At 39.3% G+C, this 27,209-nt stretch overlaps 1 protein-coding gene across 2 annotated transcripts in view; it reads left to right on the top strand.

Moving 5' to 3' along the window:
- The window catches only part of haus8 (HAUS augmin like complex subunit 8), a 63,859-nt gene extending 37,252 nt beyond the window's left edge, over positions 1–26,607 (top strand). For both annotated transcript variants that reach the window (XM_072594285.1, XM_072594283.1), the window contains exons 9-15: positions 5,166–5,267; positions 5,735–5,793; positions 9,421–9,498; positions 11,415–11,573; positions 15,821–15,962; positions 20,650–20,776; positions 26,049–26,607. In XM_072594285.1, the coding sequence (XP_072450386.1) occupies positions 5,166–5,267; positions 5,735–5,793; positions 9,421–9,498; positions 11,415–11,573; positions 15,821–15,962; positions 20,650–20,776; positions 26,049–26,157 (776 nt within the window). In that variant the 3' untranslated portion in view covers positions 26,158–26,607. The remainder of the gene's footprint in view (positions 1–5,165; positions 5,268–5,734; positions 5,794–9,420; positions 9,499–11,414; positions 11,574–15,820; positions 15,963–20,649; positions 20,777–26,048) is intronic.
- The last annotated feature ends 602 nt before the right edge of the window (positions 26,608–27,209 follow it).

Below are 27,209 nucleotides of genomic sequence, written 5' to 3'. Positions count from 1 at the left end.
ACAATTGAGACACTAAGTATCCTAAAACCCACAAAAGTATTGATATCTGGTCATAAATATTTGAGAAAAGTATTGGTATCGGGTTATAAATATTTTGTGCTGGAAGCTATAATTTCTTTCCCAAGGTGGAAATAGTGATAAATAGAGAGCTGATAATATTTCTATTTGGATACAGGGTGGGCAAAGTTCACAGTACAGCATCAGATAAGTTAATTGTTGTTTAAGTGTGTCCAATAGAAAGGCTGCAGAAGTGAGTAGAGTGGGTTCTTTCTTGATTATATGATTTTGGAGATATGTCTCTTGATTTAACTTAAAATATAAGCTCTAACTATTAATTTAACCTGAGCAGCGTTTTGTAGAGGAATAAGATTGTGTTATTTTCTGGGTCTGTAGATTGTGAAGGAGCAAAAATGGCCTTTAGTACAGTGATATGTACTTCTTGTCAGATGTGGGAGTTTAAAGAGAGTTTAAGGGTAACTGCGGATTATGTCTGCCACAAATGCTGTTGGAGGCGAATCTTATCAGATTGAATGGAACGGATGGAGGGACAGTTAGAATCAATGAGGAATTTGCAACGGTATGTGATGGATGGCAGTTATAGAAGTGGGGAAAAGTCTCAGATACAGTAACCTAGGTTAACTCTAAGAAAGGTAGGCACCTAGTGCAGGAGTCTTTTGTGGATGTACCCATTTCAAACAGGTGTGCTGTTTTGGAAAATGTAGGGGGTGATGGATTCTCAGGGGAAAGTAGCACGAACAGTCAAGTTTCTGGTATTGAGACTGACTCTAATGCAACAAGGGGTACGTCTGCTTCCAAGAGATCAATTGTGTAAGGAGATTCTGTAGTCCAAGGTACAGACAGACATTTCTGTGGCCAGCAGCGAAAAAGACAGAATGGTGTGTTGCTTTCCTGGTGCCAGGATCAAGGATGCCTCACAGAGGGTGCAGGAGGTTCTCACAGGGGAAAGGCGCCAGCAAAAGCTCATTGTCTACATTGGAACCAACGACACAGGTAGGGAAAAGAATGAGATTCTGAAGGGAGATTATAATGAGGAGTTAGGCAGAAATTTAAAAAGGAGGTCCTCGAGAGTAGTAATATCTGGATTTCTCCCAGTGCTACGAGCTAGTGAGGGCAGGAATAGGAGGATAGAGCAGATGAATGCATGGCTGAGGAGCTGGTGTATGGGAGAAGAATTCACATTTTTGGATCATTGGAATCTGTTCTGGGGTAGAAGTGACCTGTACAAGAAGGACGGATTGCACCTAAATTGGAAGGGGACTAATATACTGGCAGGGAAATTTGCCAGACCTGCTCGGGAGGATTTAAGCTAGTAAGGTGGGGGTGGGACCCAGTGAGGAAAGAGATCAATCTGAGATTGGTACAGTTGAGAACAGAAACGAGTCAGTCAGGGCAGACAGAGACAAGGTAGGACTAATAAATTAAACTGCATTTATTTCAATGCAAGGGGCCTAACAGGGAAGGCAGATGAACTCAGGGCATGGTTAGGAACATGGAACTGGGATATCATGGCAATTACAGAAACATGGCTCAGGGATGGGCAGGACTGACAGCTTAATGTTCCAGGAAGGATAGAAAGGGAGGCAAGAGAGAAGGGGGAGTGGCATTTTTGATGAGGGATAGCATTATAGCTGTGCTGAGGGAGGATATTCCCAGAAATACATCCAGGGAAGTTATTTGGGGGGAACTGAGAAATAAGAAAGGGATGATCACCTTATTGGGATTGTATTATAGACCCCCTAATAGTCAGCGGGAAATTGAGAAACAAACTTGTAAGGAGATCTCAGTTATCTGTAAGAATAATAGGGTGGTTATGGTAGGGGATTTTAACTTTCCAAACATTGACTGGGACTGCCATAGTGTTAAAGGTTTAGATGAAGAGGAATTTGTTAAGTGCGTGCAAGACAATTTTCTGATTCAGTATGTGGATGTACCTACTAGAGAAGGTGCAAAACTTGACCTACTCTTGGGAAATAAGGCAGGTCAAGTGACTGAGGTGTCAGTGGGGGAGCACTTTGGGGCCAGCGACCATAATTCTATTTGTTTTAAAATAGTGATGGAAAAGGATAGACCAGATCTAAAAGTTGAAGTTCTAAATTGGAGAAAGGCCAATTTTGACGGTATTAGGCAAGAACTTTCAAAAGCTGATTGGAGGCAGATGTTCGTAGGTAAAGGAATGGCTGGAAAATGGGAAGCCTTCAGAAATGAGATAACAAGAGTCCAGAGAAAGTATATTCCTGTCAGGGTGAAAGGAAAGGCTGGTAGGTATAGGGAATGCTGGATGACTAGAGAGATTGAGGGTTTGGTTAAGAAAAAGAAGGAATCATATGTAAGGTATAGACAGGATCGATCGAGTGAATCCTTAGAGTATAAAGGAAGTAGGAGTATACTTAAGAGGGAAATCAGGAGGGCAAAAAGGGGACATGAGATAGCTTTGGCAAATAGGGTTAAGGAGAATCCAAAGGATTTTTACAAATACATTAAGGACAGAAGGGTAACTCGAGAGAATAGGGCCCCTCAAAGATCAGCAAGGCGGCCTTTGTGTGCAGCCGCAGAAAATGGGGGAGATACTAAGTGAGTATTTTGCATCAGTATTTACTGTGGAAAAGGATATGGAAGATATAGACTGTAGGGAAATAGATGGTGACATCTTGCAAAATGTCCAGATTACAGAGGAGGAAGTACTGGATGTCTTGAAATGGGTAAAGGTGGATAAATCCCCAGGACCTGATCAGGTGTACCGAGAATTCTGTGGGAAGTTAGAGGTAATTGCTGTCCCTCTTGCTGAGATATTTGTATCATCGATACTCACAGGTGAGGTGCTGAAAGACTGGAGGTTGGCTAATATGGTGTCACTGTTTAAGAAGGGTGGTAAGGACAAGCCAGGGAACTATAGACCGGTGAGACTGATCTCGGTGGTGGGCAAGTTGTTGGAGGGAATCCTGAGGGACAGGATGTATATGTATTTGGAAAGGCAAGGACTGATTCGGGATAGTCAACATGGCTTTGTGCGTGGGAAATCATGTCTCTCAAACTTGATTGAGTTTTTTGAAGAAGTAACAAAGGGGATTGAGTGCAGAGTGGTAGATATGATCTAAGTGGACTTCAGTAAGGCATTCGACAAGATTCCCCATGGAAGACTGATTAGCAAGGTTAGATCTCTCGGAATTACAGGGAGAACTAGCTCTGGATACAGAATGGCTCAAAGGTAGAAGACAGAGGGTGGTGGTGGAGGATTGTTTTTCAGACTGGAGGCCTGTGACTAGTGGAGTGCCACAAGGATCGGTGCTGGGTCCTCTACTTTTTGACATTTACATAAATTAATTGGATGCGAGCATAAGAGATACAGTTAGCAAGTTTGCAGATGGCACCAAAGTTGGAGATGTAGTGGACAGCGAAGAGGGTTACCTCAGAATACAACAGGATCTGGACCAGATGGGCCAATGGGCTGAGAAGTGGCAGATGGAGTTTAATTCAGATAAATGTGAGGTGCTGAATTTTGGGAAAACAAATCTTAACAGAACGTATACACTTAATGGTAAGGTTCTAGGGAGTGCTGCTGAACAAAGAGACCTCGAAGTGCAGGTTCATAGCTCCTTGAAAGTGGAGTTGCAGGTAGATAGGATAGTGAAGAAAGCGTTTGGTATGCTTTCTTTTCTTGGTCAGAGTATAGAGTACAGAAGTTGGGAGGTCATGTTGCGGCTGTACAAGACATTGGTTAGGCCACTGTTGGAATATTGCATGCAGTTCTGGTCTCCTTCCTATCGGAAGGATGTTGTGAAACTTGAAAGGGTTCAGAAAAGATTTACAAGGATGTTGCCAGGGTTGGAGGATTTGAGCTATAGGCTGGGGCTGTTTTCCCTGGAGCGTCGGAGGCTGAGGTATGACCTTATCGAGGTTTACAAAGTTCTGAGTGGCATGGATAGGGTAAATAGGCAAAGTCTTTCTTTTCCTTGGGGTTGGGGAGTGCAGAACTAGAGGGTATAGGTTTAGGATGAGAGGGGAAAAATATAAAAGAGACCTATGGGGCAACTTTTTCACACAGAGGGTGGTACATGTATGGAATGAGCTGCCAGAGGAAGTGGTGGAGGCTGGTACAATTGCAGCATTTAAGAGGCATTTGGATGGGTATATGAATAGGAAGGGTTTGGAGGGATATGGTCCGGGTGCTGGCAGGTGGGACTAGATTGGATTGGGATATCTGGTTGGCATGGATGGATTGGACCGAAGGGTCTGTTTCCATGCTGTACATCTCTATGACTCTAATGTGTCTTTTAGTGCTATTTTGAGAACAGATTGTAGATTTTCCTACATATGTATAGAGAAGGATAGTTGCAGTTTTGGCTTTGGGTGATCTGTAACCAACTAAGAGTTAGTGTCCAAAAAGATAGATGTTGGGTCAGCCTACACCCTTCGTCAAAGAGTGGTGCTGGAAAAGCACAGCAGGTCAGGCAGCATCGAGGACCAGGAGAGTTGACATTTTGGGGATAAGTTCTTCATCACTTTCTCACTTTGACTCTCCAGAAACTGCAGTCCTCACTTTCTCCAAGTCTACACCCTAAATAGAGAAAATACTGACCATCATTCACTTTAGCCACAGCTAGGGTCCAGCTTGAAAATCAGAGTCGAGAGGAGTTAAAACAAACCGTGAAGGGGATTGGCTAGCTGTAGCTAGAGGTAGAAGAACCCTCTGTTTGGAAGCTAGTATTGAGAGGGGGAAAAGAAAAAATGAAATCCTTGAGTGGCAAAATCTTTTTGGATTGGTTCTTGGAGAAGTGAATATCTATTTAGTCCAAGTAATGTAACAAAACAGGGGCTTTGGTTGTTAAAGTAGAAAGTGAAAATTTTATGATTGCTTAAACGTATAAGTTGCCTCTGAAAAGAAAATGTTTAACCGTGATTTGCCTTAGTCATTTGCAGATTTTTTTAAAAAACATGTTGAAATGTTGATGTGTTTTTTTTCTCATAACTGGAACTTCAAATCTTCCTTTCAAATGTTAAATGTTCTCTGTGGACATCATAATTTCGCCCAATACTTGCCAGACAATTTCCACTTGCTATTTATAACTAAACAGCAATTAGGGCTTTGGATGATGTGCTGTGCCTAATATCGTGCAGTGATGTAGATTGATCTGTTCTTATATCAGCAGGACTAAGTATGAAGAAAAAATGTATGGACCTTCACTCTACAGGACTTGAAGAAAGTGCACTTATGCCATCTCTGAACTGGGATTTGTCAGCCATGAAACGTAAGTTTTCCCCTTGTGTACGTGGTGGAATTCATTCCTTTCAGGTGCCTTACTTTTCCCTTGAAACATTTTTGTGAAATGCCAGTTAGCAAAAATCTCAATGTTCAAATACACTTTAAGATGAGTAAAATTTTGCTTTAACTTTTTGAAAATCACCAACTTTGGGATTATGCTGATTCACTTATCAGTTGGTGCAGTCATGATAGTGGTTGATTCTGTTCCGTAAAATTTCTATGATGCAGCTTGTCATTTTATTCATGTCAAAGTTAAATGGCCTAATAAACACAGGAAAGCAAGAGTCTCTAGTATAGTATTCTAGCTGTCTTTACTTAATGGTACCTACTTTTTGAGGCTTACTCTTCTGCGTCAGTGCACCAGCATCTCTCAAACTGTTGATGTAGCTTTATCTATAATTAATGTTTTTGAAAATAAAAGTATTCAGAATTATTGTCCATTTCTGATTTCAGCTGAATTTTCTGCAATTGAAATGCCAGAATGTACTAATTCTGTTCTAGAAGCAGTTTTGGTAAGAAACTCTCCACTTTTTATTTCATGACAACTCTGTAATTAGGCTTATTTATGTTATTGATATCAACATATTGTCAGTACACTTGCATCAAAATATACTTCAGTGTTGCTGTTTGTATTGTTCTCTATTGTTTCTTTTCCTATGTTGTTCCCAGTACTATCAGTTTTCATGTTGAACCTGTAGCCTTTATTACTTTTAAAGAACTAAGTTGTCTCTAGCTGTAACTTGGGTTGAAAGCTATAAATTACAGTGCTTTTCACAATAAGTTATGCTTTCATTATGCTTTACTAGAGTTCTGTTGGCTGGGTCTGATGTCTCTTTATGTACCTGACACCTATTGTGGCTCATTCTTATTGTTCTTCTTCAGTGCCGTGGGACATTTTTGTTACATTAAATGGATTATGTAGATATATGTTGATGGATGTAAGATCATGTAGATGTAATATTATTATACTTTGGAGATGTAGTTAGAAATGTAACATTTAAGGACTCATCGTTGCAAAGTGAGCTGACAAGTTCTAAATTGCTTTATTTTTCAAAACCTTGGCTCGGATCACAAAATGATTACAATGCAGAAAGAGGTTATTCAGGCTTGTTTCTATGCCTGCTCACTGCAAGAGCAATTAACGAATTTAATTCCCCTGACTTTTATCCCATAGCCCTGCAGAGGTTGTCTCTTTTTTTTGTATAATTGTCCAATTCCCTTTGATTTTTTTTTCCTCCACAATCTTAGGTATTGAATTCCAGTTTCTGGAATCCAGCACTTTTGTTAAAAACAACTTTGTCCTCCTGTCACTGTTGCCTCTTTTTGTCAACTACTTTAAATGGCTGCCTGATCTTATCTGTCTGGTCAACTCCTGATTTGGAAGACCTCTCCCAATTTTTCTCTTAATCTGTTCTTTAAAGGGAAACAGAGCCAGCTTTTCCAATATGTCCATGTTACTGAAGTCCCTGATCTCTCAAACCATTCTTTATAAATTTTGCATGCTCTCCATTTCCTTCACATTTTTACTAAAATTAGTCCAAACCAATATTTCATAAAGATTCACAATTACTTCCTTCCTTTTTATGCCCCATTTATAAAATTGAAGCGTCTCCCCTTTCTCTCTGCTCCCCCTTTTCCACCTAGATCTGCACTGCTCAGTCCGCCTCTGGGAGAAACCTTGCACTGTCAACCACATAACCATTACAACTATGAATTCTAACTTCATGTTTTCAAGCTGTTCACCTCCAGAAAGTGAATCTTCAAATTTGTAACAGGCCTCTTTACAAATATCTCTTGTCCCATATGTTTTAACCTTTGTATTTGTACTTTAGATACTTTTTGTCACTTAACAAAATAAAGGTTAGTTCTTTAGTATATTTTATGAACAACTGGATGAGACTAAAGCTTTGCTTTTTTATTTCTAAATGTTCAAAAAACTAAAGACTAGCTTTATACATTTGTAGTTGACCAAGCACTCTGCAGATATGCCTAGTGTGGCCATGACAAGAAACTGCCCCATTTGTCACCTGCAAATATTTCAAAAATGAATCACTTCATCTTCCTTTCAATAAATTTCATTTTTCACTTATCCATCCATTTTACAACCCTGTATGTTCTTTTTGACGCTATCTGATTTTCCACCCTCAAGTTTATAGTATTTTAAAGTTCTTTGTCATCCAAAAATTGTTGAAATTGTCCCCTGCACACCCAAGTGTAGGCCATTAGTATATATCCAGAACCGCAGTGATCCTAACACTTATTCCAATACAGAACAACCTTGATTATCTGAACAAGATGGGCGGCGAGTATTTGTTTGGATAACTGCTTTGATGGTAGAGTGTAACGTTTTAAGGGGACCTTGATTTTGTTTGGATAATCCAAAGTTTGGATAATTGATGTTTGGATAACAGGTTGTATGTCTTTTGGAGTCCTAAAAACAACAGTTCACCCGTACCCTATTATTGCCTTTCACTCTGCCATCCTTGTTTCTGTGCTACCATTGCCTCTTTTATTCCATGAGCTTTAAGTTTATTGACAAGTCGTTTATTTCTCACTTTATTAGATTTTTTTTTGGAAACTCATATATACCACATCCACTGCATTACTTTCATCAACTTTGAAACTATGCATGAAACTGATGAGCTTATGTAAGCTTTTGATTCTAACCAAATTGTAATCCTCTTCAGTTTATATCCTCAGTATTGTCAAAATCAGAATTGAGGTGAATTGAAGTTGGGACGAAATATATGGAACTAACCATTTAGCATTTTTAATTAAAGCCCAGGCTTTACTATCATTATTAAATCTATTTTTCAATGAAACAGTACTGGCTATAGCATTTAATATCATAATAGCTTGGTTTACATATTTTTATTACTACATTACAGTCAATATAATTGCTGTTGTAGTCTTGTTGTTCTTTCAAGAACTTTTCCCAAGTTGGGAGGTTTGCTTTTTCATTAGAGGGGACTAGAGTCATAGAGATGTACAGCATGGAAACAGACCCTTCGGTCCAACCTGTCCATGCCGACCAGATATCCCAACCCAATCTAGTCCTACCTGCCAGCACCTGGACCATATCCCTCCAAACCCTTCCTATTCATATACCCATCCAAATGCCTCTTCGATGTTGCAATTGTACCAGCCTCCACCACATCCTCTGGCAGCTCATTCCATACACATACCACTCTCTGCGTGAAAATGTTGCCCCTTAGGTCTCTTTTATAACTTTTCCTTCTCACCCTAAACCTATGCCCTCTAGTTCTGCACTCTCCAACCCCAGGGAAAAGACTTTGCCTATTTACCCTATCCATGCCCCTCATAATTTTGTAAATCTCTATACGGTCACCCCTCAGCCTCCAACGCTCCAGGGAAAACAGCCCCAGCCTGTTCAGCCTCTCCCAGTAGCTCAGATCCTCCAACCCTGGCAACATCCTTGTAAATCTTTTCTGAACCCTTTCAAGTTTCACAACATCTTTCCGATAGGAAGGAGACCAGAATTGCACACAATATTCCAACAGTGGCCTAACCAATGTCCTGTACAACTGCAACATGACCTCCCAACTCCTGTACTTAATACTCTGACCAATAAAGGAAAGCATACCAAACGCTTTCTTCATTATCCTATCTACCTGCACTCCCAGGTCTCTTTGTTCAGCAACACTCCCTAGGACCTTACCATTAAGTGTATAAGTCCTGCTAAGATTGGCTTTCCCAAAATTCAGCACCTCGTATTTATCAAAATTAAACTCCATCTGCCACTTCTCAGCCCATTGGCCCATCTGGTCCAGCTCCTGTTGTAATCGGAGGTAACCCTCTTCGCTGTCCACTGATGACCTATGGAACATTTCTATGGAAAGAAAAGTTTGGATTTACGGTGCACATTTCACAACTATCAGTGCTTTACAGCAATATTATACTGACGTGAAATTTATTTCAGTGATGTTGATTCAGGCATAATGATCGGTGCATCATAACAACTTAAAATATGGTTATCATTGATACAATGATTTAAAATATAGAAGTTTTCAGAAGAACAAAGGACCTAAGTGCTTTGGTCCTGAGTGTTTGCTTTACTTTGACTTCTCCAGACACAATATTTACAATTTTTTAAAAAGGAATTCATTTCTTTTGTGTAGTCTCCAACACTGTCTGAAGACGATGCAGCTGAAGTGCATAATTTTGATGCATTGCTTTACTCCTACCTGGCTTCCAAGGTAAGAGGAGGTGATTGTACAAATGTTTTATTTTTCAAGGTTATGTCCCAATAGAAAGTAGAAGAGGTACTTAACTATGTTGCTCTGAGAAAAGTTGTTCTAATGTAAGCCAAACTTTCTTTCTCATACATGCTGTTGATTTCTTTTGTGCAACTAACCAATTTACTTTAGAGCTGTCTTGACCTTTCGGTTCTATCTCATCGTTCGCTTCATCTCGTCTTTTGGACAGAAGTCTTTATTCTTTCTTTCATGTGACAAGAACTGAAATCTTCAACTACTTTTTGTGGAAACAAGACTCTGGGACATGGTTTAAAAATTAAGGGGTCTTCCATTTAATACTACACTGGGATTTTTTTTATTTCAGAGGGTAATCTGTCTTTGGAGGGCAATGGAGATAGAATCGTTGAATATTTTTAAGTGGAGTGACCAGCAAGTGACTTTAAGGTTACTAAGAATAAGCAAGAGCTGAGCTGGATCGATTGTGGTTTTATTGAATATTGCAGCAGACATGATGGCTGAGTAATCTAGTCAAACTCCTAAATCACATGTTCATATCACTCTTGCATCTTGTTTCACAGCCCTGAAGGCCTCAGAAGCTTTGTGTCCTGTCTCATTTAGAACTCTAAACGATGCCATGCTCTCACTTCCTTGCCACCTTCATGCTCACTTTTTTTTTAGCCTGGATGCTTCCCTCTTGTTTAAAAAAACAACTTTGTCCTCCTGTCACTGTTGCCTCTTTTTGTCAACTACTTTAAATGGCTGCCTGATCTTATCTGTCTGGTCAACTCCTGATTTGGAAGACCTCTTCCAATTTTTCTCTTAATCTGTTCTTTAAAAGGAAACAGCCAGCTTTTCCAATATGTCCATGTAACTGAAGTCCATGATCTCAAAATTGTGAATTTTTTTTCCTGCTGTTTTAGAATGTTTCCTGATGAAGGACTTATGCCTGAAATGTCGATTCTCCTGCTTCTTGGTTGCTGCATGATCTGCTGTACTTTTCCAGCACCTCACTCTTTGACTCCGATCTCCAGCATCTGCAGTCCTCACTTTCTCCTAGTTTTAGAATGTCTGTCTAGTTTATTTGGACCCCTCTGGCTTCTTGCATCGCTTGATATTTCCATTGCAAAAGGCAGGCGTGATCAACCTTGGCAATTTTTCAAGTCAATCTTCCCCCTGATTATAGAACACTATTTTCAAGTCAAACCTTGACACCATTACCAAAGATGTTGACAAGCGACAAATCAAACACTTGCACCATTAAATCATCTTCGGTCCTCCTCCAAATCACAGGCTCATAATTCTTTCCCCTCCGCACCCATTTTTGTGGTGGGTTCTGCTCTTGTGAACTATTCGTTTGAACATCTTTATAGTTCAGTCCTGAAGCAAGTTAACGGTGTTTTCTCTCTCCCCAGATGCTGTCCAACCGTAGTATTTCTGAAGTTCAGTTTCTTGCTAAAATGTTTCCTTGTCTTTCTGTCCTTGTCATCCCTGTGCACTCCCAGTTAACACCACCATTTTACAGTCGCACAAATTGGCATTATACCTGTGGCCTGGATATTAACAGAGTGAAGACATTGAGTTTTAGACCGTCAATGTGCATGCTATTCTTTCACTCCATTGCATGCATATTTTGTCCTCACCCAGTGTTCACCTGATCGATTTGATTGAGAAATTTGCTTTCCAGTTCGATGGGTTGTATTCTGAAGCAGATAGACTAACTCAAGACGAGCTTTGGGGCTAGATCTCTGTCTGTGCTCGGATTTGTTTCTGAAATGGAAAATATTCCTTCCTTCCAAATTAGCATTTTTTTTTTCAGTTTTCTGATCAGATTCAAAATGATTTTAAAAGTATTACTTGTAGCAAAGGTTTGAAGTCAGGAGCCCTGTTTCACATTTCAGTTTTACTCACATTCGTAGAGGGAAAATAACCTGGCAAAATACCAAGAAAGGGCAGAAGAGTGCTTGCTTCAGATTGAAGAGGAAAACCAGCATTTACGGAAAGAAATATTTCAACAGAAACAGAATCTCATTTTGCTGGAGAAGAACAAAGCACTGGATGGGGTGGTAGAACAACAGGTGAGTTAGCATTAACTTGCATTAACATTAAAAAAGGGAGGGGGAGATTATTGCATTTTATTCTTAGAGATGCGTTTGGTTGCACAACTGCTTTAGGCCATTGTGCAGCTTAAGGAATGATGTTTACATTTATCTGAAATTACTTTGTTCAGGGATAATGATGTCTGCTATTTCATTTGATTACTTGTTTTCCCCTTTCCCCATAACATTTCAGTCAAGTGGGCCTGATGTTATCTCTCTTCATGCTTACCTAGAAAGGAAAGGACAATCATAACTTGATGGCAGGTTTGCAAACTGTATTATGCTGTAGCTAAAGTTGCATGCTGTTTATATTGAAGATTGAGGGAAACAGGATGAGGTAAAGTTCCACCTGTTCAGTAGTATTCAGTCTGTTCCAACCTAGGCTATAAGCATTCTTTCCTGTTGGGAAATGGATTGAGTCTATACTGACTGTTGACAAGACAGAATTAGCACTTCAAGGCTTGGATTCTGTTGACCTATACAATGGCTTTTGGGTCAAGATGTGAAAGTGTGGGTCAGGTGAATGTGATCTACAAAAACCAGTAGAATGTTTAGATGGGGGCTCTTGTGGTGCAGCAGTAGTGTCCCTACTTCTGAGCCAGGAGGCCCGTGTTTAAGTCCCACCTGCTCCAGAATGTGTATAATAGCATCTCTCTAAACAGATTAATTAGAAAAGCTTAAGAGCATAGTTAGCAAATGCTTGCATGACTGTTCTCAATGCTTCCTTGAACATCTTTGCATTTGTTGTATGACAAGGACAGAAAAACAAGGAAACATTTTAGCACGAAACTGAACTTCAGAAACACTAAAGTTGTTTTGGGAGGTAAGAAGAGAAGAAGAATTCATTTGCAAAAACACCACACTTAGTTGGGTGACTCAGTGGTTACTGTGGCTGCCTCACAGCACCAGGGACCTGTTACATTTCAGCTTTGGGTGACTGTCTGTCTGAGGTGGAATTTGCACGTTCTCCCTGTGTTTGTGTAGGTTTCTGCTGAGTGCTTCAGGTTAGATGGATTGGCTGTGCTAAAACAGTCCCACAGTATCCAGGAATGTACAGGCTAGGTGGATTAGTCATGGTAAATGCAGGGCTACAGGGATTGGGGTGGGGAAGCTGGGTCTTGGGTAGGATGTTCTTTGAGGGTTGGTGCAGACTTGATGGGCTGAATGGCTTTGTTCCATGGTGTAAGGATTCTATAATTTCTAATTCAAGATGCAGTGGTGGAGGATGCTGGCTGAAGAAGCAATTGACTGCAAGTGGCCCTGGCCTGTTGTATGAGTGCTCTCTTCATGGACTAGATATGGCAACAAAAGAAGCATTCTGAATGGAAGCGTTCGCAAAAGAACATTCAAATTAGCCAGCCCTTCATGCTTTCTCTGCCCATCAATAAGGTCTTGGGTGATCTGACTGCTCCACATTTCCACCTACCCCTGATGGTTTATCATCCCCTTGCTCATTAGGAATCTATCTACTGCTGTTTCAATCAAGTCTTATCTCAACTTCAGTGAATAATCTATAGCCTGTCCATCCTCTCCTCATAAGACAACACACCCATTCCAAGTATTGATCTGAACTGCTTCCAATGAATTTACATTTTTAAAATAACGTACAGTACTCCAGATGAGATCACACCAACGCCCTGACTGGCTGAAGCATACCTCATTACTTTAGTGTTTAATGCCCTCACAAATAATCAATAGCATTGTGTAATCTTTCCTAATGACTTGCTGTACTGCATACTAACCTTTGTGAATCATACACTGGGACATTCAGATCCACCTGTGTTTTAGCAATGCAACCATTTAAATAACCTGCTTTTATATTCTCCCTGCCAGAATGGCTAATTTCACATTCTCCCAAAGTTGCCCCTCGGTCCCTTTTTTTTTAAAAAACATCTTTCCCCTCTCACCTTAAACCTGACCTCCTTGTTTTGGACTTCCCTATCCTGGGAGAAAACAGCTTGCCTATTCACCCAATCCATGCTCTTCATTATTTTATTAACCTCTAAGGTCACCTCTCAGCCGTCTGTGCCCCAGGGAAAAGGATCTCAGCCTATCTAGCCTCTCCTCATAACTCAACAAAGCAATGCATTTAATTTGTGCCCATGGCCAGTACCAACAACTTAAATTGCTGACAAATTAGTGTAAATATGCCTACTGCAATGGTGGTACTTCAATTGATATTTAGTTGTTTTGCTTTATTCATGTAAGGATTGGACTGTAATCTTCAGGATGTTATGCTGCCAGGCATATCCATTAAGCATCACATAATAGAAGAAATATTTTACCTATTTATTGAATACCTGTACTGATATAAATTGAATTAACCAATTATAGTACATGCTTTAGTGTTACTGGAAAGGTGTTTAATTTACAGAGACCCCTTCTAAAGTTTGGTTTGAGCACCATCCATTTTACAACGCGAGTGGAAACATCTATCTTGTCCTTTTTTATTTAAATCTATTGATTTTAAGATTCTGAATGGGATGAGTTGTGACTTTAAGCACTTTTTATTTTGCTGTTTGAATTTGTTTAACTTTCAAGAGAACATTTAAGCTTTGCATTCAGCCCCTGATGCCTCCTCTACTATACAAACTAGTTGTGGTTGATCTACCTCAACAAAAGTTACCTAATCAATCCCCAAATCTTTTGATGTTTTAAAGTGTAGAAATCTATTGATCGTGACCTTGAATATGGTTAATGACCTGAGTCTACTCCTGCCCATGGTAGAGATTAAAATATTTACATTATCTCAGTCTGAAGTGACTTGCCCCTTTTTATTCTGAGATTAAGAACCCTTATTCTAATAGCCCCAGCCAGGGGAATGGAGCTGAAAATGTGTCGCTGGAAAAGCACAGCAGGTCAGGCAGCATCCAAGGAACAGGAGAATCTACGTTTCAGCCATCAGCCCTTCAGGAATTCGGGCTGATGCCCGAAACGCCGATTCTCCTGTTCCTTGGATGCTGCCTGACCTGCTGCGCTTTTCCAGCAGCACATTTTCAGCTCTGATCTCCAGCATCTGCAATCCTCACTTTCTCCAGCCAGGGGAATGGCCTTTTACTGCACCATAGGGATTATATGTTTCTATCCTGTAATTCTGTGACATTCCCTCCACCTGAAGATTTAGTTTGGTGAGCCCTTGTGGTACTACCTAAGGCAAGTCCACTTTTGCATAGGCTAGGAGACCAAATCTGCACACAATCCACCAAGTACAGCCTCAAGGCTTCATAAAGACAGTTTTACTTGCATGCTCATACCCTTTTGTGATGAAAGTCAATGTATTCATTCGCTGCCTTAATTGCTTGCTGCATGTGCATGTATACTGTCAGTAACTTATTAACAAGAGCACCTAAGTCCCTTTGCACATTTTAACACTTTCTTCCTCTTTCATTTAAGAAAATGCTTTTTATTTCTATTTTTGCTCCCAGAGTGAATATTGTTGAACTTTTTAATGTAATCTAATCTAATAACATTAGATTACAGGCCCTTCGGCCCAACAAGTCCACACCGACCCGCAACCCACCCATGCCCCTACATTTACCCCTTACCTAACACTACGGGCAATTTAGCATGGCCAATTCACCTGACCTGCACATCTTTGGATTGTGGGAGGAAACCGGAGCACCCGGAGGAAACCCACGCAGACACGGGGAGAATGTGCAAATTCCACACAGTTAGTCGCCTGAGGTGGGAATTGAACCCGGGTCTCAGGTGCTGTGAGGCAGCAGTGCTAACCACTGTGCCACCGTGCCGCCCACAAATTTCATCTACCATGTTTGTTATCCACTCACTTAGCCTATCCAAAATCTCTTAAGGTGTCACTGTTTCCTCTTCACAATTATAACTTTTTGCCTAGTGTTAAGTTTAATCTCTACAATCAAATCATTAATATAGATTGAGCCCAGGCACTCTTCTTGTGTACTACCCCACCAGTCACAGTCTGCTATTTTGGAAATGACCTATTTATTTTTGCTCCGATTTTTGTCTGTTAACTGGTTCTTAATCCTTAAAAGTATATTCTCCTGATCCTATGGTTCAAATTCTGTTCAACTCTTTTGTATAGGACCTTATTGAAAGCTTGTTGAACGTCTAAATGTATCGCATCAGTGGACATCTGTGTTATTGAATGTTTTACAAATCTTGGATTATTGTTGAAATTTGTTTATTGCAACCAGTTTTTTTTTCACTTGGCTTTTTACAATAATGCATTCAATTGATTCTTATTACAGTTGGAGCATTTAAGACCTGTGGTGGCATCTATTCAGCAGTTCAAAACACAATACAAAGCCTTCAGTAATGCTCTTGATACAACAAGGCATAGCCTTCAAACAAAGAACATTTATATATCGGAAGATCTGCAGAAGTTTTTGGGTAGGCTTAAGTCTTTGGACAAATTTGACTTTTTGATGTAGAGGATGCAATAATTCTGGATTTGCCTTCTCTGAATGCTGTGTTATTAAGGCAAAATACAACTGAGCAATGCAAATTTACTTCTTAGTTTGTGAATAAATGATGTTATGTGGGGAAGGAGCAGAAATATTTCAGTGGCTTTGGCATACTTGTGTTTTTTTTTCTTTCACACCAAAAATAATCAGGCTGGTGCATCAGGTAGTGAAGAAGACAAATGGTCTTTCTAGCAAGAGGATTTAAGTACAGCAGCAGGGATGTCTTGCTGTTGTTGTACAGAGCTTTAGTGAGACCACACCTGGAGTATGGTAAACAGTTTTAGTCTCATTATCTGAGGAAATATGTTCTGGCTGTATAGAGAGTGCAACAAAGATTTACTCGCAGGACTGATACCTAAAGAGGGACTAGATCAGTTTGAACTATATTAACTGGAGTTTAGAAGAATGAGGAGGGAGTCTCATAGAAACCTATATAATTGTAATAGAACTAGAAAGGGTAAATGCTAGAAAAATGTTCCCAGTTAATGGGGAGTCCCGAACGAGGGCTCCGTCTAAGGATATGGGGTGAGCTATTTAGGACCATGTAACCTCTTATTTACACTGAAGAACCATGTGATCAGGAAAAGAAAATGGGGCCTAAGGCCGATTTTTTTCTTGAATACACAGATCACTGGATAGTGAATCAACAGATAATAAGGACTGAGTGTACTGTTCCCCATGGTGCTGGAATCTTGTTTCACAAGTCCATGTCTAGTTGCAATTCTTCAATACTGATGCTGATTTTGTGCTCTGGTACAAATACAAAGGGTGATCTCTTGACATTGTCATGTTTGATAATGCTGAGACACTATTCAATTATTGGAGCTTCACAGACTAATTTGGTATATAGGCTGCATCCTTGAAACTCCTCATTAGTCTTTCTGGAGTTGGAAGTTGAGTCGTGATGGGATCATAGAATCATAGAGCTGTACAGCATGGCAACAGACTGTGTGTTTGGTCCAACTCGTCCATGCCAACCAAATGTCCTAAATTAATCTAGTCCTATTTGCCAGCATTGGCCTGTATCCTTTTAAACACGTAATATTCATTATGCCCATTCAGATGCCTTTTAAATGTTATAATAGTACTAGCCACTTTCTCATTCCTCTCACTGCTTCTGCTTGAAAACATTACTTCATTGGTCCCTTTTAAATCTTTCTCGCCTTAAACCTATGTGCTCTAGCTTTGGACTCCCCTGGATGTAGGTTTGCTCGCTGAGCTGGAACGTTCATTTCCAGATGTTTTGTTACCCTACTAGGTAACATCTTCAGTGAGCCTCAGGTGAAGCAATGCTGAAAATTCTGTGTTGTTTTCCTGTGGATGCTGGTTTGAAGTTCCCCACTCCATCCAAGAATTCCTGAAGACCAAAGACACTGAGAAGTGGATGAAATAATTGTCTCCTTTGATGGAACAGCCCTGTTTACTTCAATCAACATTAACCTGGCCAAGGAAACACTGACTACACTATTAGAAGACCCAAAGACACATACACCAAACACCACTAACTTCTTCAACAAGGAGAATATCATCAAGCTAGGGGACCTATGCCTTACCACCCACTTCACCTTTTAACAACAAAACCTACAGACAAACCAATGGAACACCCATGGGATCACCGATATCAGGGTTTTTAGCAGAGGCAGTAATGCAGAGACTTGAACAAACAGCTATGTCAACCATCCAATCCAAACTCTGGGTCTGCTATATGGATGAGACCTTTGTCATCACTAAACGAAACAAGGTAGAGGAAACCTTCAAGACCATCAATAATACCCTTACTGGCATAAAATTCACTAAAGAGGAGGAAAACAACAAACTGCCATTCCTCAATGTCACAGTAGAGCGAACAGCCAATGGGGAACTTCAAACCAGCGTCGACAGAAAAACAGCACATACAGACCAAATATTAAACTACAGAAGCAATCATCCCAACACCCACAAACGAAGCTGCATTAGAACGTTATTTCAACGAGCCAACACACTGAAGCACAGGGAAACTACGCAGAGCAGAGGAAAATCACTATACTGTGTATGCAAAAATAATGGGTAACCAATGAACATAGAAACCGATTTTTCTCAGCAACAAACCCAAACAAGCAGACAAAACACGTTCAGAAACCCTAGCCACTCTCCCGTACATGAAAGACATCTCAAATGACTACCAGACTACTCAGACCCCTTGGCATCATGGTAGCCCACAAGCCCACCAACACACTAAAACAGCAGCTAATGAACTTGGAAGACCCTATGCAGACAATGAGCAAAACTAATGTCATTTACAAAATACCATGCAAGGACTGTAACAAACACTACATTGGACAAACAAGCAGAAAACTAGCCACCAGAATACATTAACACCAACTAGCCACAAAAAGACGTGACCCTCTCTCACTAGTATTCTCCCATACGGATGAGGAAGGACACCACTTCGTCTGGGACAACACATCCATCCTAGGACAAGCCAAACAAAGACATGCATGAGAATTCCTAGAAGCATGGCATTCCAACTAGAACTCTATCAACAATCACATTGAGTTAGACCCCATCTATCACCCCCTTAGAAAAGGAACAGGAAGTGACTTCACCACAGGAAATGACATCACCAAACCTGCAAATAGAAAGCAGGAATTTTCAGCATTGCTTCGCCTGAGGCCCACTGAAGATGTTACCTAGTAGGGTGACAAAATGTCTGGAAATGAACCTTCCAGCTCAGTGAGCAAGCCTACATCCAAAACCTCAACCTGAACTACAAATCTTCTCAAAACCTGTTTGGACTCCCCTACCTTGGGAAAAAGACCTTGGCTATTCACCTTATCCATGCCCCTCATGATTTTGTAAACCTCTATAAGGTCACCCCTCTGCTTCCCATCCTCTAGGGAATATGGTCCCAGCCTGTTCAGACTCTTCCTATAGCTCAAACACTCCATCCTGGCAACATCCTTGTGAATCTTTCTGGCACCCTTTCAAGTTTAACAACAGCTTTCCTGTAACAAGGAGATCAGAATTGAATGTAGTATTCCAAAAGTGACCTAAACAATGTCCTGTACAGTTGCAACATGAGCGCCCAACTCCTAAACTAAACAATAAAGACAAGTGTACCAAATGCCTTCTACACTACCCTGTCTACCAATGACTCAGCCTTCAAGGAACTATGAGCCTGCTTCCCAAGGTCTTTTTGTTTGGCAATGCTCCCCAGGATCCAGTATGTACTTGCACAATAGTCAATTAATTCATTGTAATCTAGTGATCAAACTTGCCTCGTTCCTCACTAGATGTTTCACTTGATCAACTGAAGGACCACTGAGGGGCCTTCGTAAAACTGTACATGGTTTTTTTTTTCCTTCTCTGCTACCAGATAGGATGTTCAGCAGATAATAAGCTATAGCGAAAATTTATTGTTATTTTCCAAGTAGTAGAGAGATAAAGGGAACTGCTCTAACTTCCATTAAATGTGTCTCCAGTGAGCTGAGTCATGGAATGGACTTGGCTCAGGAAGCCGAATTTCCTCTCAGGCTTTTTGGCTGCATTGATTTGATTTAATATCAAGCAAAAAGTTCACATAAATTTTATTTTGATGCAAAGTAACATCGTATTAATTCAGTGTCTCCTTGCCACGTTTAACTGTGTGCATTTGTTTTATATTTTGTAGTTTGAGAGTAATACATCATAAGCAGTTTTATTAGACTTTTAACTTATTTTATGGGGTACTTTATTATTTTTCAATGCCAAGCTGGAGATAGATGGCAAGTTATCAGTTCCTGCCAGTGGAGCTGCAAGGACATGCCCTGAAGTATTGTGCTAATTTCCTATACAAGATAGTTTCACTTCTCCTGACCCATGTAGTTGATTACTTATAATGCGGAAGACCTGATCCCTCTTTATCTCTTCTTTATTCTCAGTTGAATGTAGGTTTGCGATATGGTATATCAAGCTATTTGATTGTGCAGCAGCAGTTGTTATTGCCTTGGTCATGGTGTCTCTGCTTCAGTGCTGGCCTAGCTAGTGATGCTTGCATCCCATGAACAAATTGTCAACTTAATAAAGCACTTCTCATTGCACCAGAAGAATAATGTTTCAATTCCTGCAATACAGAACAGGATGCTAAGTGCTTTGATGGGTCAGTTTTCTGCGATGGACCTGTTCCCAGTTTGAGCTGTGTTGATCTTGTTTTCCTTGTAGTTTTTCTTTTCCACGCAGAGGACACTTTTTTTGTTTGATTTGGTTTTCTCTATATTTTAATTCCAGATCCAGAAATGAAAAAAAAAGTAACTGCTTTAATGCAGCAGCAGTCTCCCTGCACCTTTTTAGTCATAGATGCAGATTGACATTCTAGTATGTAGCAGGTTTGAGGCAGCCTGTGAGGAAACCTATTTCAGGTTGCCGGAGAAGTTGCACAAGGTAGTTGGCTGTCTGTTAATGTAAATACAATTTGTACAAGTCATTATAATGGTGTGGATGCAGCTTAAATTCATCTAATTTTCCCAAAAGGAGTAACATCCCTGAGTAAACAGGTGTTTTCCTGGGCAGAAGAAGAATCAAAGATTCCTCTTCATAGGCTTTATATAGGTAGTTTTTGTTCTTCTGGTATAATTAAGCCAACATTTTCTTCACAGAGGAATTGAAAGTTCATCTAAGAACAACATATCAGATTTTGGGTGAACTTGGACCTGACAGACAAAATTCAAAAACTGGAAACGAACTTGGAAAGGTAGCTGTGATGACTGATACGGAGATGAAAAGGTATTGGTGCAGAATCCCTTTCTTAAAAAATTAGAGTTTATCTGTTAGCTGCTCTCCCTAACTACTTTAGATACCTCAATTTTAATTTTTCTTTGTCTGTGCTAATCTTAAGATTTTGTAAATTTTCTTTCAGTAATTTTTCCTCAGTTTATTTAAAGAACTGTCTGTGTGGATGTGTGTGCTTACGTATGTGTGCATGTTGGGAGGCAATGGCCTAATGGTATTATTGCTGCACTGTTAATCCAAAGAGCCAGGTTCCAAGCCAGCAACAGTAGGTAGTGGAATTCAGTAAAAATCTGAAATTAAGGGTGACCGTGAATCCATTGTAGATTATCAGGAAAAACCCACCTGGTTCACTAATGCCCTTTAGGGAAGGAAACTGCCATCCTTACCCGTTCTGGCCCACATATTACTCAAGACCCAAAGCAATGTGGTTGACTCTTAACTACCTTCTGGGCAATTAGGGACGGTCAATAATGCTGGCCTAGCCAGTGTTGCCCTCCAGTGAATAAATAAACAAGGTACATATGAATGTGTATTTGTAAAATACAGCAGAAAAAATAAATTCCATCTAGCTAAAAGGAACTATGATGTCAAGCTTGGATGCACAAGAAAGGTATCAACTCTGATAAAAGAATTAGCTTCTGTGAAAATACTTGGGGTGAGCATAACTTTTTAAAATAAAGGATATGTTTTAGAGTCCAACATTTAAAGGCAAAGACATTACAAATATTAGTTCATGCAGAACTTTCTAAAAAAATGTCTAATTTGCAATGAATGTTTAATTCTATTTTCATCCAAATAAATATTTTTACCAGTGGTTTGGAGGTCACGTCATAAATCTATTCATTATCTTTTTGAAAGCTGAAACCCAGAACTTTGCTAATATGAATTTTCCAAGTGTCTTTAAAATGTTAAAGTTGACATCTGGTACTCCTTGGAGAAGAACCTGCTTGGCTCACATACTTGCCTGTGGGAATTAGCAAGTGTGGGTTCAAGCTTCACTGTAAACTTGAGTTTCTGCTGAATCTAGGATAATGCTTCATTGCCATACTGAAGGAGTGCTTTTGTGCTTCATGTTAACTTTTAGATTTGTTAAAGCCTTCTGTACTTGGGTGAATGTTAAAGATTCCACTGATTTGGAACGTAGTTTACTATGAGTATTGTTCCCTCAACCCAAAAGCACCAAAAACAGATAATTTACCATTTCATTCATTTTCTGTCCTTGGAACCCAGCTGCATGCAATTTGGCTATTGTGTTTACTACATCGATTCAAAAGTTATCCATTTGTTTATCAAGCACTTGAATCCATTCTTGAATTGTGTTGAGTTCCTAACAGTTGAAAAAGTAAAATGCTCCTGGTCCTCCTTGCTGAAGCAGAGAGTTTTACTATTGAACCTCCGTCAAATAAAGAAGTGAAAATGAAAAAAGATGATTTTGAGGAGGATGATCAGCTCTGTAGATGCACTAATATAATTTAAATGCAGGTATTTGAGGGGAAAAGTTTGGTATCGCATGTTTAAAAAAAATTCAGGTATTCCTAGTGTAATCTGTGAAAATTGTTTCCTCTTGCAAACTTCTCTCTCACCCATTGTTTCATTGTTCTGTGCTTCTATAACGAGGAACAAAATGAAATGGTGCAGCACCTGGGTCAGAGGAAATACATAATTTCTGTCCAATCTAATACTTGATTGAAAATACACAACTTATGGCAATATTGCTACCAGATTTATTCAGCCTAGTAAGTTAGTCATTTGGTTATGGTTTTACATAAAATGGTTTAGTTTTAATCAACACATTTCACATCCAAACTCTAAATCACGAGATGATAGTCATCAGCCATTTGACACTTGCTGAATATGATTTTGGATTTATATTGTTCTCGAAATTGCAAAACTTGTGGCTAACTCCTTTCAATGAGCCTGAAGTGTAGAGGTTATAAGTGGCTTGGGAAAACTAATCTATAATACTGCTTAGATAGTTGATCAAGATGGTATGGATTCAAACAGATAAATTTAGAAAATTTTGAGATTTCTTTCCCAAATGCAGTTAACATTATTGAGAGAGAATTATAGGAAGGTGAATTGGGATCACTTAGAGTGTTTAAATTCTAGTGAGAATCTGGCACGCTAGTAAATTACTTCTATAGTTTATCCTTCCTTGGTTGTTGAATAATCTCACTGTTATTAATTACTGGCAAGAAGCCTTCGTGGCAGCCATGTTTTTAAAACTTTAAAAATAGCAGTTGTGAACAAACACCTTTTCTTTTTATACTGATGCCAGTAAAAGTGCTAACAATGTTTAAACTGTCAGCTGTTTTGTCCTAAGCAAGGATGTCCATGCAATGCAAAGGAACCTTGTTAAATTAGACTGTAAACATTATTGTTAATTCTGAAGACCGCTTTCCCTGCTGCACCTTTTTTAATAGTACAATAAACCTTTTAGTAAATATTTTCATTTTTCTGTACCTCTTAATATTGGAATTTAATGTTTTGCTTATTTTCAGAAAAAAAACTCCATTCAGATTTATTATTTTTACTAGTATTTTCATTGTTAGTGTGCATACACTGTGGCAATAAAAAAATCAGCTTCTTAAGCTTTTTAACAAGTTTCTCGTTACAATAAAATTGGTATAGTTTGAAGTGGTATCGCTGAGTGATTGCACTTTTGGCATCTTATTGGTTCCATTTTAAAAATCATAAGTATTCATTTTAATTTTAGTTACAAACTTAGTATTCTGGAAACTATGTGCCAGATGAGCTATAGAATATGATATGGATTCTATTTATTGCACTAAATTTAATTTACTTAGTATTGCGAGTGATAAGTCAGAAAATTTTCTATCTGAATCTGAGCTCAGGCCTTGATCGCCGAATGGGTGTTGATTGAATGGGCTGTTATAAACATGGAATTCTGATCGTTTTTTATTTTTGTTATTTATATGCAGTAATTAAGAATAAACCCTCTGCCCCCTTCATTGTGACTGTGATGAAGTTTATAAAGTCTGGCTGTGTACTGCTTATCAAAGAGGAAAAGGAGAGAAACCAAAACACAATGCACATGAACAAAAAAAAACAAAAGAACTGTGGATGCTGGCATTCAGAAACACAAACCGAAATCGCTGAAAAACTGAGCGGGTCCAGCAGAACTGTTCTGAAGAAGGGACACTGGATTTGAAACATTAACTCTGATTTCTCTCCATAGATGCTGCCAGACCTGCTGAGATTTTCCAGCAATTTCTGTTTTGGTGCTCCATGCATATGTAATGGTAATATATAACAGATTGCCCTGCCCCCTCAGTTCTTCACTAACATGAACTGCATAAAAATATTCTGAAACCATGCAACAGTTAGCAATACCTGTGGTTTCATATCTATCCTATGAAACCTGAATGCATGCTAGTTTGATTGGATATGCTATGTGCCATAAATTTTAGTGTAACTATCCCTAAAGGAGTTTCCAGTTTGTTCAATGTGATATTGCTTATTAAGTGAAATATGCCAGGGTCTATGTATCGAGACTTGCGATCCATTACATAAATGCCAGCAATCTACTAATTAATCTGACTTGACCCTGAACTGCCTGTAGTCCTTTCCAAAAATAGTTACTTAAAGACCAGATTAAATGCAAAATGAATCATACTGTGATGCCAATGTACTGGTAATGAGATCAGCTCTTACAATTTCACGAAATGCATTCATACTGAGAATCACAACGGAGATATAAATTGACTATTTCCTTGATCTCTGTTAGGGCAGCAGTATCAGTGCTACATCTATGTCGTCTTGGAAGTAGAAAGCTGAGAAATTGGGCCGAAATGTCCTATTCCAAACGACTATCTGTTCCCTGCTTTTGGAAAAGTATACATGTTTTAGATCAGATTGAGTTCTGTGTTGCTATCTTAGTTTTAGGATGTCCAGTCCCAAAGGCATTGCATTTCCTCCATTTAAAGATTATGTGGACTGGCATTGTCTCAGTTCCAGACCATATCTGCGACCTCATCAGTGACTTCAACCTCCTGCCAAGCCACTGTCATAGAAGTTGACAGCACAGAAAAGGGAACTTTGGTCTGTAGTGTCTGCACCAGTCAAAAACAACTGCCTAACTATTTTAATATCATTTCCAGCACTTGGCCCAAAGCCTTGTACCTTGTCGTGCTGTCTCAGATTAAAACTAGCTGTTTGTAAATTTTTTATCTGAGCCCGAGCTGAATTAATCAACCCTGCATCTTCTATATGGTAAAGACTACTTATTTCCACCTCCCTCACTAAGCATGTGCCTCTGAAGCCTCCATCTATTTCTTTCTGCCTCTAGATTCTCACATCCCAATGCTCATCTGACTGGTCTCCCATCCAGAATGAAAAATAGGATTTCCCTTCTGTCATCGTCATTCCAGATTTACCATATTAGAATTTTTATCAGCCTTTACATACAATTTGTGGCTGTGCCCCATTTTTTAATCCCAAATTTCCTCTTTTCAGTTCTATTCTTCCAACTCTGGAATCTCCTGAAATCCCCACTCAATGTTTCTGCCTGAAGCTACACTCTCCAAAGTGGTCAATGAGGCCCTAAGCTCTTGAATTCCCTCCGTAAGCTGTAGGACTCTATATCTTCCTCCTTACTCTTCACACATTTTAAAACAATCTCAACATACTTTAATCATAATATCTCTTTTTTTTGGCTTGGTGTCAGTTCTTGTCTGATTATACTTCTGAAGCATGCCCTGGGAGACTCTAATGCATTAAAGGTGCTGTGTCAATGGAAGTTTTTGTTTGGATTTGTCACTATCTATTTCTCCATAGTTAATTTAGTGCTTATTATTTTTGAACTTCTTTGACCAATTACTAGAGGTTGGTCAGTATTTGTGAAGCTTTCTTCCTCAGCATGGAATTCTTATCAGGAGCAAAAGGGAGAACAGTTGAGAGAAAGGTTAAAAAAAACTGCCAGACTCCTTTTTATAAAAGCCTTATTGGAAGAGCCTTAACAGTATTCCAAATGTTGTTTACTTTGACAGCAACAATGCTAGCAATGTTGGAAATTAATGCTGTTTTTTTTTATTGCAACATGAAACTCTAGTATCCTGAATATGTCATGGTCCTTGAGCCACCCACTATGCTACAGTGCAGGTTAAATGGTTTTCTGACTGATTCATTGGTTCTGTTTGCTTGTTATGAAAGATGTCAAAATGTTTTAGCTGGATGCTAACCAAGATCCTTATCTAAATTGTATGTCATTTCATTCTTTAAAAAGTCTTTGTGTTTACTTTCGCAGTTTCTTTGTGAAGATTGAGGAATTGGCCTCTAGCATCAGCAGAGAGACCACACTGCTACATCAAGAATTGGACGAAGAAGCCTTGGGGATGGAAGTATCAGCAAAATGAATTTTCACTTAGCCCATTTCCCTTTTTATAAATAACACTTCATTTATGTATAATAAAATCTATCATCTTGTATTATTTATGCAATCAGCCAACAAATGTTCTTTTTTGGATATGATCCTGAAGATGAATGTGTAGTGCTTGTTATAATAAAATAAAGAACTGCAGAGGCTCTCGATCTGAAACAAACACAAATTGGTGATGAAAATGAGCAGGTCTGGCTGTGTGTGTGTGTGTGTGTGTGTGTGTGTGTGTGTGTGTGTGGAAGAAAACAGAGTTAACGTTTCAAGTCCAATGAATCTTCAGAACAGGACTGAAAACATTAACTCTACTTTCTTCCCACAGATACTGCCAGACCTGCTGAGTTTTGCCAGCAGTTTCTACATTTTGTTTGTGCTAGTTAACCTACGTAAAATTGACTGATTGTCGCTCTGCATTCCTTAGTTTGCATCAGTTGAGTTGCAAGAGTGATTTATTTTTCCCTCGTCATGTTTTAAGGAAAAAAAATCCTGATGTGGATGTTTCTGGGCAGTCTCCTTGCAAAATAAAACATTGTCCCTGGTTGGGTAATCCAAATAGGAGAAAGTGAAGACTGCAGATGCTGGGGATCAGAGCTTAAAAATGTGTTGCTGGAAAAGCGCAGCAGATCAGGCAGCATCAAAGGAGAAGGAGAATGCCTCACAGGCAAACAAGGGTGAAATAATGAATTTTTCTTTTGTGAAAACCATTGTTGCACTTTTCAGGCATGTTTCATCTCTTCAAGGGCCTCTCTGCACCAGTCTTTTATCTTTATGGTGTTTTGAACTGGACATCGGAGATTAGTCATCAATTAGTTTAAGCACTAAAGCTCAGTCAAATGAAACTTCAGGGACAAGATTACACAAACACATCTCTTAGCTTACCATTATCCAGTAGTTTTAATAAATAGGGAAGTGACTAAATAGAAGTGTACAAGTATCTTCCTTTAGAATATTTGACAACCCTGGCTATTTAATGTCATATGTATTCCCTTGAAGTTTCCTTATTTCTGATGTAATCTGCTCCTTGTGCTGGTT

This window comes from Chiloscyllium punctatum, chromosome 24, assembly GCF_047496795.1.
Source record: "Chiloscyllium punctatum isolate Juve2018m chromosome 24, sChiPun1.3, whole genome shotgun sequence".
Classification (NCBI taxonomy): domain Eukaryota; kingdom Metazoa; phylum Chordata; class Chondrichthyes; order Orectolobiformes; family Hemiscylliidae; genus Chiloscyllium; species Chiloscyllium punctatum.
This window is presented reverse-complemented; position numbering and strand designations above follow the sequence as displayed.